Source organism: Tympanuchus pallidicinctus, unplaced genomic scaffold (genome assembly GCF_026119805.1).
Source record: "Tympanuchus pallidicinctus isolate F22 unplaced genomic scaffold, pur_lepc_1.0 scaffold8, whole genome shotgun sequence".
Classification (NCBI taxonomy): Eukaryota; Metazoa; Chordata; class Aves; order Galliformes; family Phasianidae; genus Tympanuchus; species Tympanuchus pallidicinctus.
Window position 1 is genome coordinate 24,318,174 of NW_026294802.1, and position 13,579 is coordinate 24,331,752.

The 13,579-nt window shown below is 37.0% G+C and overlaps 1 protein-coding gene across 4 annotated transcripts in view; it reads right to left on the reverse strand.

The window, feature by feature from the left end:
* PTPRQ (protein tyrosine phosphatase receptor type Q) overlaps nucleotides 1–13,579 on the reverse strand; it is a 122,293-nt gene that overhangs the window by 54,580 nt on the left and 54,134 nt on the right. For all 4 annotated transcript variants that reach the window (XM_052669064.1, XM_052669065.1, XM_052669066.1 and 1 more), the window contains exons 36-41: nucleotides 12,351–12,496; nucleotides 6,189–6,351; nucleotides 5,387–5,677; nucleotides 4,784–5,059; nucleotides 3,710–3,861; nucleotides 376–517 (exon numbers count right to left, since the gene is read on the reverse strand). In XM_052669064.1, the coding sequence (XP_052525024.1) occupies nucleotides 376–517; nucleotides 3,710–3,861; nucleotides 4,784–5,059; nucleotides 5,387–5,677; nucleotides 6,189–6,351; nucleotides 12,351–12,496 (1,170 nt within the window). The remainder of the gene's footprint in view (nucleotides 1–375; nucleotides 518–3,709; nucleotides 3,862–4,783; nucleotides 5,060–5,386; nucleotides 5,678–6,188; nucleotides 6,352–12,350; nucleotides 12,497–13,579) is intronic.

A 13,579-nucleotide genomic window follows, 5' to 3' on the forward strand; every position in this document is an offset into this window, starting at 1 on the left:
TGTTCCAGTTCATTTGCCAATCTTTTGTCCAGTTAGTTTTGATGCTGTTAAAAATTCAGTTATTTTCATAAGGATCTGAATTATTGTTTTGATCTGCAAAGTCTAATATCTGATTTTCTTCCCTTTACCTGTGATGCTATTCAAAGATTTATAGTAGCCGTATAAGCTTCTCATTTCAATGAGAACATCTCTAATTCTACACTTCCAACATCAAACTTCAAACCCAGTCTATCCGGTACAATAGAAATGTGGATTGGCGTTACAGAAGCAGAAGATAATGAGATACTGTCATGTTACACTTTCTCTGGAAAGAAGGGGAAGACTGCTGAAAATCTACATAAACAAAATGGTAGCTTACAAAAAGCCATGTCTAACCTGATTCCATTGTTGTAAACTGGACAGCATTACTGAACTGATTCCCGTTCCCAAGTTTGGTAAATGCAGAGACACTGATAAAATAAGTGCTGAATGGTTTTAATCCATCGAGCTTTGCCTCGTTGTTTGAACCTGAAATATTCTTAAAAAAAGGAAAAATTATTAGTACATACTTAATCTTTGTGAATACTGTGGGCCTCATCTTGAACTCACTGAAATGAAGAGAAAATTTAGAGCTATAGTCTTGCCTCTTCTCTCAGTAGCTTTCAGTCAGACAAAGTAGTTCCTGAGCTCAACTGAAAGGAATGCAGGGTCAAATTCTTCCTTTCCTTTCTCTCCCTCTTTCACTGTGGCTTGTAAGAAAGATGTGCCAAAGGATGGCATCATAATTACCGTAGCATTTTTAGAATAGATTAACTCCACATATGCCTTTTTTTTTCCCCCCCAATACTGAGAACTCTTGCCACCTCTACACCACCTTCTCTCTATCAAACTCTTTATCAACCGCCTACTTCCATAGTACACATCTTCAGTGAAAGAAGTCATGAGTCATAGCTTCACATTTCCCTTAATTTACCTCAACAGAGTTTGATGAAGAGCTAAAAAACACAGTACAGTTGCTGGTAGCAGTTCTTTAGAGTCACAGAACGGCTAGAGTTGGAAGAGATCTTTGAAGGCAATCTATTCCAACCCCTGCTTAAGCAGGGAAACCCAGAGCAGGCCCATGCCCAGGCAACTTTTAAAAACCTCCAAGGAGGAGACCCCACAGCCTCTCTGGGCAGCCTGTGCCAGTGCTATGTCACCCGCATGGCACAGAAGTGCTTTCTGAGATTTAGACAGAACCTGTTTGTACCCATTTTCTCTTATCCTCTCATTGGGCACCAATGAAAAAAGTCTGGTTCTGTTCTCTTTGTATCCTCTCTCCAGGTGTTTATACACGTTAGTAATGTCCTCACTGATACTCCTATTCTCTAGACTGAATAGTCCCGGCTGTCTCAGCTTCTCCTCACAGAAGTGCTCCAGTCCCTTTATCATCTTTGTGGCCCTCCATTATACTCTTCCCAAAATATTCATGCCCCTGTTGTACTGGGAGGCCCAGAACTGGTGACAGTGCTCCAGCTATGGCCTCACCAGTGCTGAGTAGAGCAGAAGGATCACCTCTCTTGGCGTGCTGTGACACTTTTCCCAAGAATACCATCAGCCTGCTAAGCAGTAAGGGTGTGCTGCTGACTCATGTTCAACTCTGTGCCCACCAGGACCTCAGGTCCTTTTCTGCAAAGCTGCTTTCCATCAGGCTGACTCCCAGCAAGTCCTGGTGCTTAGAATTGTTCTTTCCCAGGTGCAGGATTCTGTATTTCTTCTCTGCTGAACCCCACGAGATTCCTGTCAGCCCACCTCTCCAGACTGTCAAAGGCTCTATGGATAGCAGCACAGCTCTGTCATGAGTCAGCCAGTCCCCCCATTTCAAGTCACCTGCAAATTTACTGGTGCTGCACTCTACCCCCTCATTCAGAGAATCAGTGAAGATGTTAAACAGGACTGGACCCAGTACTGACCCCTGGAATACTTTGCTAGCTACTGGTCTCTGAGATTTTGTACTACTGATTACTGTCTTCTGGGCTTGGCCATTCAGCCAGTTTTCATTCCAACTCAACTGTGTGCTTATCCAGCTCTTACATTGACATCTTCTCTATGAGGAACTTATGGGGGACATCACACACACTTATGCTATATTTTGTGCATATTTTGAAAGGACTCCAAAAGCACCAGGAAAAGATCTGAACTTCAGCAAGAAAAAAAAAAGTGTTACAGGGATGGTGAAGGGGAGATGTATGAAGAGCAGCTGAAGTCCCTCAGTGTGTTCAACCTGAAGGAGATAGAAGGGAGACCTCATCATAGTCTACAGATCCTCATAAGGGAAGCAGAGGGGCAGGTGCTCTCTGGTGATAGCAACAGGACCTGAGGGACTGGCATGGGGCTGTGTTAGGTGGAGAGACAGGTAACATATCAAGAAAACATTCCTATCCAGAGGGTGGTCAGGCACTTCAACAGCCTCCCTGGGGTCGTGCCACCAAGCTTGCCAGAGCTCAAGAAGCATCAGGACAATGCTCTCAGACATATGGTCTGATTTTTGAGTGGTCCTGTGTGGAGTCAGGAGTTGAACTCCATGATCCTTATGGGTCTCTTCCAACTAAGGATATTCTGTGATTCTAAAACCTCGTGAAAATTTTATAGGATTCATGTTATCAGAGAATTATGGTGCCTAACTACAGTATTTCTAAATAAATTGCTTGCTGTCTTTCTCATTGCTACAACCTAAATCTGGTTTCTTGGACACAAAGAAATGTGGGGCATGGCATTTTCATTCAAATACTGATGCAGTTTCTGTAATTTATTTGGGTTGGAGTCTGCCTCAGAGAGACAGTGGAGAATAACCTTTGGGGAACCTCATGGCTCTCAGAGAATGTGATTCCATAGGCATCTGTTGTATCTGCAAGGTATCTCAGCTCCTCCAAGGACCATGGAAATAAACTGGGGTCATGGCAGCACTTCATTTCCCATGGGGACTGCAAAAGACTGCACAGTAGGCAGACGAGGAATGATCTCTGCAACTCATAAGCTTAACAGCACGAACACTTCTCTTGTATGCTAAGTCTCTAGAATTGCTGAGGGAGATTCTCTTCACAGTCTCACAGCAGACCTTACATTGTCTCAAACTTATAGCAGATTGCAGCAATGTCTTCTCACTCTAGCTTTTTTTTTTTTCATGTGTCTCTCATGAACACTACAGTTTCTAAGCCTGAGATGCAATGTTGGTCTCCGCTTGCTAACCATTCAAGGAACCAGACATAAATGCCTTGATCAATTCCTGTACTTAATTTTACAGCATCTATTGCAGTTAAGTTTTATCCTGCTATTCTGTAAAAATAAATAAATGAAAACCTCTAAACAAGTTTTAACCATTTTTTTTTTTCAAGATGATGAGGAATTTCTTTTCTTCTTTTTGAATGTTGGAAGTCCACAGATACAAAATGGCCACAAAACAAGTCACTTCTGTCATTTTCTAACATTATACTTAAAAGGAAATATGAACTAAAGATTAATAAAGCTTGCAATTAGTGAAATATTAGATGCTGAAAGCAAATTAAGATGTAACTACATTTTTCTATTAAATTTTAAAATCTGAGCAATATGCATGGTGGGAGGGTATAGAAGTTTCCTAACTGTAGGAGCAGAAGAGACCTTTAAAGTATTTGTCATAAATTTTGTTTGTAGAAGATTGGAAGAAGACTTTATCTGGCAAAGAAATTGAACACAAATACTACAAACGTACCTGATAAAATATTTTTTCAGTGTCATTGTGATAAATCTTTAGATTATATCTTGTAATAACACCATTTGGCTGAGGACTGGGATCCCATTTTAGCCACACAGAATCTGCAGTGTAGTTGGTAACGGTCAAATTCTGGGGTGGAGCTAATGGCACTGCAAAAGAAAAATGCTCTTTAGATCCAAATTACAAATATTCCAGGCAAAACCAAGCACTTCAGAGAAGCAGCAGAACCTATGAATGTTTGTTACCATTTGTATTTGAACTCAATAGATTGGCTCTTCATTCCTATGTATTTATTTTGTTTCTTTTTGGCCTGAAACAAGAACCATGGAAGAAACTGGGGTCATGACAGCACCTCATTTCCCATGGGGACTGCAAAAGACTGCACAGTAGGCAGACAAGGAATGACTTCTGCAACTCATAAGCTTAACAGCACAAACACTTCTCTTGTATGCTAAGTCTCTGGAATTGCTGAGGGAGATTCCATTAACCAGGAATATGTTTAGTCAGCAAGGGATCTTCTCAGATATCTAAAAAAAACTATTTGTCATTTAAATAGGCCCATTGTAAGAACTGAGACATTTAACAAAAGTCTTGGAATTTATTCTTGGAATGAAATGTATTTGTCTTCCTATATCTATACATATACCTACAAGATAGCATCATTTACCACAAAGGTGAGAGGAGGTTTTTGTAAAGGAGACCTGAAACAATGTCAGAAATATTTCCATGTGTTATAATTTTTCAGTTTTGCACAAAGAGAGATGAAGTTGCTTTCTTCAAGTTCCTTGTCACTTGATCAACTCTAATATATTCTGGAAGCAAAACATGTTCCTCCACGAAATTACTTTTGTAATTCTATGCAGAACATGACCTCCTCTGGCACACTGTGATGGGAGGAGAACTAAGAAAAGATTTCTCTTGCAGTGTTTCTTTCTTCTGAGAGCTCTTCACACAAGACATTGGAAAATAAATCTTTCATCTCAGCTCTTTCAATGTGGGATGTCAGATTTGAGTCAGATGCAATAATATACAGCAAAAATTTCGATGTTGGTTAGAATCACATTTGCTTACCTGACTCATCCGTGTAGAAATGAAGAACAGAAGATGGACCAGATCCTTTTATTGTTCTTGCAGCTGTGTAAATACTGTATAATGTGGATGGTACAAGGTCTTCCAAGATGATAAAATTATTGGTGGTTGAGAATGAAACATTCTTTTCTGACCCAAACAATTTTAAATCATAGCTTATTATAATACCACTTGGCTTAACAGGAGGATCCCATGAAAGCATAACTGAGGTAGTTGAGAGATTTGAAAATGTTTTGATTATAGGTGCTGATTCTGGGACTACAAAAAGAAATAAGAAAGAGAATAAAAAAGGATAACCTCAGAAAAAATACGAGTTATAATGAAAAACGTGTTTCAGCTAGATTAGATAGTTTAGTTTTGGTTAAAGTTTTGTTCTGAGTAAAATACAACTTCATGGACTCAGCATGAGAAATGTGTAGCAGTTGGTTGCCATTTTGCAAACAATGAAGTTTTAAATAAAATGAGAAAGATAAAGTTTGTTTTTCTTTTCAAAAACTATTTATTTTCCAATAATAATAATAAAATTATTATAATAAAAAAAAATCTCATTCCAAGAATAAGAATAAAAACCATTCTTAAACTTACCATCTTCATCAGTTCTTATATGCAGACTTAGAGCATGCAGTTCAGAAGATCCTTTATCAGTAGTTGGTGTGATTTTCAGAATGTAATCGGTGTATTTCTCCAGATTGTCAAAAATGATGCTTGTATTGTAAGTAAGAAAAGACAATATCTTACTGGTTCCCAACTGTAATAAACTTAGAGAAACATGAAAGAAGACTAAACCATTTGGCTGGGATGGTGGAAGCCAGCTTACATTCACAGAAGATGAGGAAATGTTTTGATAGACCAAATTTTCAACAGGACCATCTGGGACTGGGAGAGAATAACAAAAAATAAATATGTGGATTACAGCAATAAACAACCCAAAACCAAAACAGAAATTCATGCCCAAAATACAATTATTTGTAAATCTCATTTGTAAAACACTAAATATTTTGTAAAACTTCTTAAAATTATTTATTTTTTACTATCAAATGCAAAATATTTTCATAGCGCGTATGTATAACCATCTCTATCACATCTGACTAATTAAAGAGCCTTAATGATGGTTTAAGATAATTTTCTTATTGATTGCATCCAAAAAAAGGAGCTTCTGAACTACAATTCGCTGTATTACAAAGCAAAGACTCAGATCAAAATGTCTTCTAAGCAATGGAAAATTTTAAAGTATGATTTACTGGATTTTTTTTATTTTAATTTTTCCATCTTAAAGGTAAAATCATTTTAAAATGAGTGACTACTGAATGAGTGCATAATAAATATGAGTGAATACTGAATTGAATGCTCTGATATACACTGTAACATCAAGAAGTTATTCACTTACTATCCTGATCTGTGTACACATCTATTATTTCACTGGTTTTGTTTCCATCTCCAAAAGCTGTACTTGCAGTTAACCATAGAGTATAATGGCTGTATTTGGCCAAATCATCCAAAACTGCAGATGACATATTGACATTGCTGTCATTATCATGACTTGTGAAATTCTGAAGGAAAAAAGAAATGTGTTATCACTGAAAATCAATGTTATTTATTCATTGGTTTCTTTTTGTAGCTTCCCATTTAGCCACCATCACCAAGAGAGATGATTCACCATACTATTCAGGGGAAGTAAATCTATACTTTGACTACAAATAAGTTCCAATTTTTATGGAAATATGCAAGTTATTTATACAAAGATGTGAAGTATTACTCCTGCTAAGCACCACAGTATACCAAATCGACTCTTCCTATTGTTTGTAGTAATTGAATTTCAATCCACTTTTTTTTGTTGTTTGTAATCTGTAATATTGCAGTGAGTTTATTCATATTGCAACAGGTAAACAACAAAAAAAAATCTGATAATTGTTCATAGATTACATGAGCACATGTGATTGTCTTGTCTGATCTATATGAAGTAAACCAAAGCACTTCCCTCACTTTATTCCTATTGTAAATAGAGCTTACATAAAACTTTTAACTAAAAGTTTCCTGGAGCAGAGATCTTACTAAAACACATGATAAATGGTTCCTTTTGTTAGTTATGCTTATCATTTAGAACAAGTCGTTATTTCTAATGCAAACAACCATCTTCATTGGATTGTGTTGAACTGAAGGGACAAACAGAATTCTTTTCCTTGTGCAGTTATTTGCTATCAAAACTGCATGAGAACCAAATCCTATTTTCTTTCAAACTACATACAAAATTTCGCCAAAGCTATGACTGTTGCAATAGGTTACTGCTTTAGATCAGGTATTATAAGGAGGCTGTTTTGGAATGAACTAATTTTGAAACTGGAAAGAAAAAAATAATTTGGATTATTTGCGTAAGGTCAGCTATACCATATAACAAAATCTGTCACATCTTAATTGTTTTAAAGCAACCTCAATCAGAGAACCCACAGTGGTTTGGCTTAGCATTTGAAAACTGTATGTTGGTCATGCACCTGATGAAGATAGTCAGATCCTGTATAGGGCTAGGAAGTCAAACCTTTGCTCCAGCTTTGAAGTACCAGTATAATTCCTCTCAAGCAGCCACGCTGCCCCATTGAGCAGATGCCATCAGCAGCTAAGATGACAATAATGTTTGCATATTCAGAAATACTGTGCATGAAGAAAGGCATATTAAAACCATGTAATAAAATTAGGCTATATTTCTCTTGAGGAAAGTTCTTATTGAAGAAATCACTTTGATATTCTCTACTAAATAGCTGAGTGTTTGGTGCATGATTTCTTTGTCTGCCTGCAAATTCTATTGATTTATGTATAACATAACATGACATATTATTATTTTTTTGTACAGGCAAAATTACGTTATTTCTGTAGGAAAACAAAACAAAAACAAACATAAAGAGGTAATACTTGTTGATTTCCTTGAGATATTCACAACTGTGTCTGCCAACAGTTACTAGCACTCATCTACACAATGAAGCTGCACAAATTGGCAGTACAGATTTCTATATCCGTTCCTACTGGCAGACTTAAAGCACATGGAGAGGATTCTATGTAAGATCAGGTTAGGTCAACATCAAGCAAAATACAAAGAAATTCTACCTTTATATATGACTTTCATCTAAATATAGATGGAAGATAACACTGTCTTCATGTAAATAACTGAAAAAGATTGGGAAGAGTTTTCTCTATACTCAGGCAGAGGAAGATGCAGGAAGCTAAGGATCAAAAAAGGGATTTAATTAAATAACCTGATGCTCAAGCACAGTGTGGCAGAAAATGCCTTTGGAAAGAGATGCGTCATCCTACTACCCTCCTGTTATTCCTACTATTGTATATTTTTCTTATGAGTAATACTTAGTAGCTGACATTAATAACTGAATAGTAATAACAACTAGTATGATCAAAAAAGGACTTAAAATATTTCTGAGTTTTCAAGCTAAATTTGTCAAAGGTACCACATCAAATTTTGAGTTTAGATTTATTGTGAGTTTACTAATATGAACAGCTGAAAATCCAACTCTGACTTTAAAAGGCATACCTTTACAATTTAGCCAGCTGCCTGTCAGTTTGGCATGTGGTGAACTAATGTGAATGCTATAACAACAGGGGTTTTGGTGGTTCAACGAAAAGCTTTTTAAAGAGAGAGTCCCATTAATACAAGGAGCCCAAGGAGTGATAAGTGAGGAATACCTCAAACTTCCAGTATAACAGAGTATTAGAAAAGAACACATAATGAAGAGTAAAGGAAGAACAGGAAGAGCTGTGTGGGTACAAACTGAGAAAAGATGAAACTTGTACTAATTGTACCCTGGGGACAGGACACTATAGGAAGTTTTACAATTAACTGTGGCTGCAGATGAAAGCAAACAGCTCAGGATCTTTGGCTACAGCTGAAGAAATTCTTCCTTCTATCCCCTTCTTCATCCATACATGAAAGAAGTTTTGACATAGCGAAGTATCAGATTATTAAAGCAGCTCCATGTAAGCAATACAGGCCATGAAAGTGTCAGCAGAAAGTAGTATCTTCTTCACCCTAGGCAGCAGCAGAAATTTCCATTGGCATAAAGCTTTAATTAGTTCTATTCAGACAATACAGCGTTGCTCTTCTTCACTCTTGACCTTTTCCCATTGTTTTTTTTCTTTAGGTTCATTGTACCATATTGTTATTTTAAGTTAGAATATCACATTACTCTGATATCAGGTGAGCAGTAATACTTTGAGGCCTAATCCAAGCCATCCCTCAAGAAATATAAAACACACTGTTTGCTATGTTGCCTCTTGTGGTCTGTACTGTTTTGAGACCAGCTTTTCAAAAATCTGCGTTGTACTTAAGAGCATTTTCCTTTTTCCCCTACTGGTCGTACTGGCAAGAGAAAAAAGTTGCTTGTTAATACAGCACATTGCTTGCAATCCTTGTCTGCATTCTAAGATGAATCAAGCCAAATTCCGCTCTGAACTGCATCCAGTCATGTTCCAGTTGTATGTTGTGGGGTCTAATATGCTGTTAGAAGAGCAGCATGTTTTTTTTTCTCTGCTTAGCTTCTGGTTCTCCTGCCTAGTCTGGAGCAGGACAGTTGTCATGTGTCCACGTACAAATTTATATTAGAAACTTGCACCTTTCTCACTTTCTTTCCAATCAAAACACAAGTGTACAGAGATTGAATATAATAGTTTGTTCAAGTCAATAATGTTGCATATGGATCATTATGTAGCAACAAGAAAATTGCTTCCATTGATTCTTTCACTTACTTGCATGGTAACACTGAGAGTGTGGGTAATATGACTGCTTGAATCATCACACAAGGAACCACTGAACAAAATTTGAAAAGCTGCTGTTTCAAACTGTGAAAGCTTTAACTGCAGGAATGCAACAGCATGACATAGCAGTAGCAAGAACAAGAGCAACAGTGCAGGAGTTGTCCTTGGTCAGAATGCGTCATCTCTGTACAACGCTGGTGCAGAGCCAGGAGCAGAAAACAAAAAGTAGCAATTTCCCTAGACTTGTGACAGGAGAATCTGAAAGATCCAGCTGAACTTGAATCTAGCCTGGAGCAAGGGATGGTTTCTTCTGTTACCTGCTAGCAATGCTGCCTGGAAAGCACTCAAGTTATTACCACAGACTACCACTTCACTTCACTGTACTGGAAATCTTTACCTTTACTTGATAATGATCAGTGTATTTGGCTGCCATTCAATTCTCCCTCTCTGACAATTTTTTTTCAGATCCTGCCAGTATTCCACTGAAGCTGCCCTCTCATCAACCAAAGTCCTCAAATCTAATCTCCACCACTAAGTTTTCCTTCTGTTGTTCTGGTCTAAATGCCAGGTCTGAGCATTGAAATCCCTCTAAATGAACAGCCACAGTGCAATTTTTCATGTAGATCTGTAAAGCAAAGGAACTATGCATTATTCTTTACCCTATAAACTTTTGTAATTTTTCTTTTTAGGACAAGAAACCACTTTTCCTGTGACCTTCTGTATCACTCCAAGAAGTAAATAGCATTTTTAATCTCAGGTCTTTTGATTCTTTTTTACTAAATGAAGTGCTTTACTCTGCCACTACAAATTCCCTGTTTTTAACAATGTTATTCTTATTAAGTGCTTTATACTCCAAGGAATTGAAAAATGTGTGAGGACTTCTACACATATACCAGTCACGCTGGCTTCCACACACACATTTCTCTGTTGTAAAAGTTTAGTATGAAGTATCTGACGGAGATGAATTTGCAAAAGTTGTTTTTTTTCTCCTGTTTCAATGTCTTACATCCATGGAAATGCCAAGGAACAGTATAGGAGTAGGTATGGTGGTTGCCATGCCAAACAGTGAACAGAGGGATGTGAATGGCAGAGGGAGTTCAGGGAAGCAGACAGATAAGGAGTGCACCACAGTTTGATACATTAATGATGATCTTCCAAGTCCAATAAGAGACATATATCTGAAATTTATCTTCTGGCAGTTTCCCATAGTGGAATGAGTTAAAAAGCAAAGCTGAAAGGATGAAAACAGTGGTTTCTACACCTAGAAGTGCAGCTATTGGCAGTGTCTTTCTGCTGTCAAGCACATAATCAGACAGCACAGCAGAAACTTCTACCCATGCCACTGTCCTTCCCTTGCGCAACTCCTTTACGCTGCAACAAAACTGGACCCTCATCTTGTTTGGCAAATGGTACTGTGCTCCATCTTCCCTATCCTTCATTTCCAGAGTCCTCGGCAAATCCAGAGGGATAATAGGTCTTACTGTATCAGTTTCACCTTACTCTTTCATCTCGGAGTCCCTCCTTCCTAAACACAGTAATAGGCTGTAGACCTCCTCTAACATTCCTTTAGTTGTCCAAGTATTAGACAAATTTCATAGGATGTGTTTGTTCAGGCAACAAACTGGTGTCAAAGTTTCTCCAGGGATTTGTTAGGACAAGAAAAATGCTGTTGGTCCAGTACTGTGTGCAAGTAGAAGCTGACACTCTGAACTGTAGCCCTAATTTTAATCTCATCAGAATGTGAATGCATGGCATGATCCTGATTGCATCAGAAAATATGCAGACAGAGTCTAGCAACTACACAGTTTCAGGGAAGTCAGAGATGTGTGAACACTGAAACACGTCAGCAATGATTCAACCAGTTATTAGTTGAATTTAGTTATTTCTAAGATCTGTGAAATTTTTTTCTATTATCCTCAAACACACGCATACCTCACACTAGACATATCTTGAGGTTAAACTTATGCAGCACAGGTAATATTTCATGCATTAATCTCTTCATGATATTAAAATCCCTTTTTTTTTTTTTCTTCCCCATATATAAAGCTTATAAAGCAAAACCTGTAAAGGAAACTTATTTCTGCTCTATAAAAGCATACTTTTAGAAAGGAGAGCATTTCTGTATGTAAAAATAATAAATATGATGTATAATTAAGGATGAAAGTATTAACAACAACAACAAAAACCTAGAAGAGAATGTCCAGATCACCAAAGAATAATCACATAAAATTTGCCTTTTATGCTTTATGCTAGGATTCTAAATGTCTTGGTTTCAAGATACTAAGCAGTAATTTATCTCTGAGAGTAACAAAAATATGAAATAATAAACTGTTCTCTAATTTGACAGTATTACCTTCTTATTTTCAGTACTGTGCAAACATGCACTAAAAAGTATAAACAGAGCTGTTACAGGAATTACTTCAACTTGACAGATCGGAATAAGATAGTCTCAAGGATGTGCAATGGGTCTTCTGTCTACGTGTTGTGTTTATATATGCATTACATGTGTGCATATATCCGTACATAAGCTTTGCATTATAGAGTAATAGAGGAGGCCTGTTTGCTTCATAAATAACTCTTCTTGTGCTTAATGTCCAATGAGATGTACAACACAACACACAATATTACAAGTTGTGCTTCTGTCTTTGAAAGTTAGAAAACTGCCTTTGGTAAAGAAAATATGAAAAGACATTACACTGATAACTGTAAAATTGATATAAGTTATGTTTACCAAAATAATTATTAGAACACTTTACTGAATTATACAACTGAAGAATATAAAAAAGAAGTTTACCTGTATAAATATTCCTGAATCATTTTTGAAATAAACAGAATAGTACCGTATATTTCCATTAGGCTTTTGAGGAGGAGACCAGAAAAGCATTATCGATGTGGAAGTAAGGTTTTTGTACACAATATCTTTCGGTGGATCACCTGGAGCTGAAAATATGTTAAGTTTTAGCATACCTAACAGTTTTGTACATTATAGTACTCATGAAATAGCCCCTACAGATTTGACAACATCCTGTGTCAAATTAAATGTATTTCTGAATATGTTATAAAAACTGCTTCTAGAAATGATAAAGTAAAATTGAAATTGCAAGCAACATTTTAAAACCATACTTTTCGGATGTGTTTTTATTTAGGTGCAGAGGCACACAGAAGCTTTTGTCTTATAGAATTTGTCCTGTACTTACTGGTTTGCATACGTAGAAAGCCTACATTGTGCATGCCCACAAATTAGTGACAGAATTTTGACACTATCTAATTCATAAACATTAAAGTTCACCAAGTGAAGTCTCTAAGCTCCAAATAGAGTTAATAGGAGGAAAAAAAGAAAAAAAAAAAGATTTCACGGAATCACAGATTTGTAAGGATTGGAAGAGACCTCTGGACATCACTGAGTCCAACCCTTCTGCAAAACAGGCTCCCTACATCAGGCTGCACAGATAGGCATCCAGAAAGGACTTGAATATTTCCAGAGAAGGAGAATTGACAACTTCCCTGGGCAGCCTGTTCCAGTGCTCCATCACTCTCACTGAGAAGAAGTTGCTTCACATATTGCTGTGGAACCCACAGAAAACCTAAATTAAAAGCCTCCTTCTCTCTTTGACAATTATGAACAGTTTAAGCTCACAATTCTTGAAGGCTAACCAGATACTTAAATTTGGACAATACAATCATTTCTGTTTTTCTCTCTTTCCTCATCCTAGTCAATATACAGGAAGGACCATGTAAATATTCTTCAACTAGAATCTCCTACTATCTGCTAAGGAATATGGTTCTTGTCAGTAGAATAATTTACATCTATAGTTCTGGCCATATATGAAAGCATTCCATACAAATGCAGTAGAGCACTGAACACTGTAGGTGATCATTTGTTTTGTGCTGTTCTATTTTGTATAACGTATGAAAACATTAATTGGAAGGGAAACTCCAAGATCCATACGTTAAACCCCTGCCCTAAAATATCAGTTCATGTTTCCAAAACAGCATTAGTAGCAAAGGCTGGGAAAAGTCTAC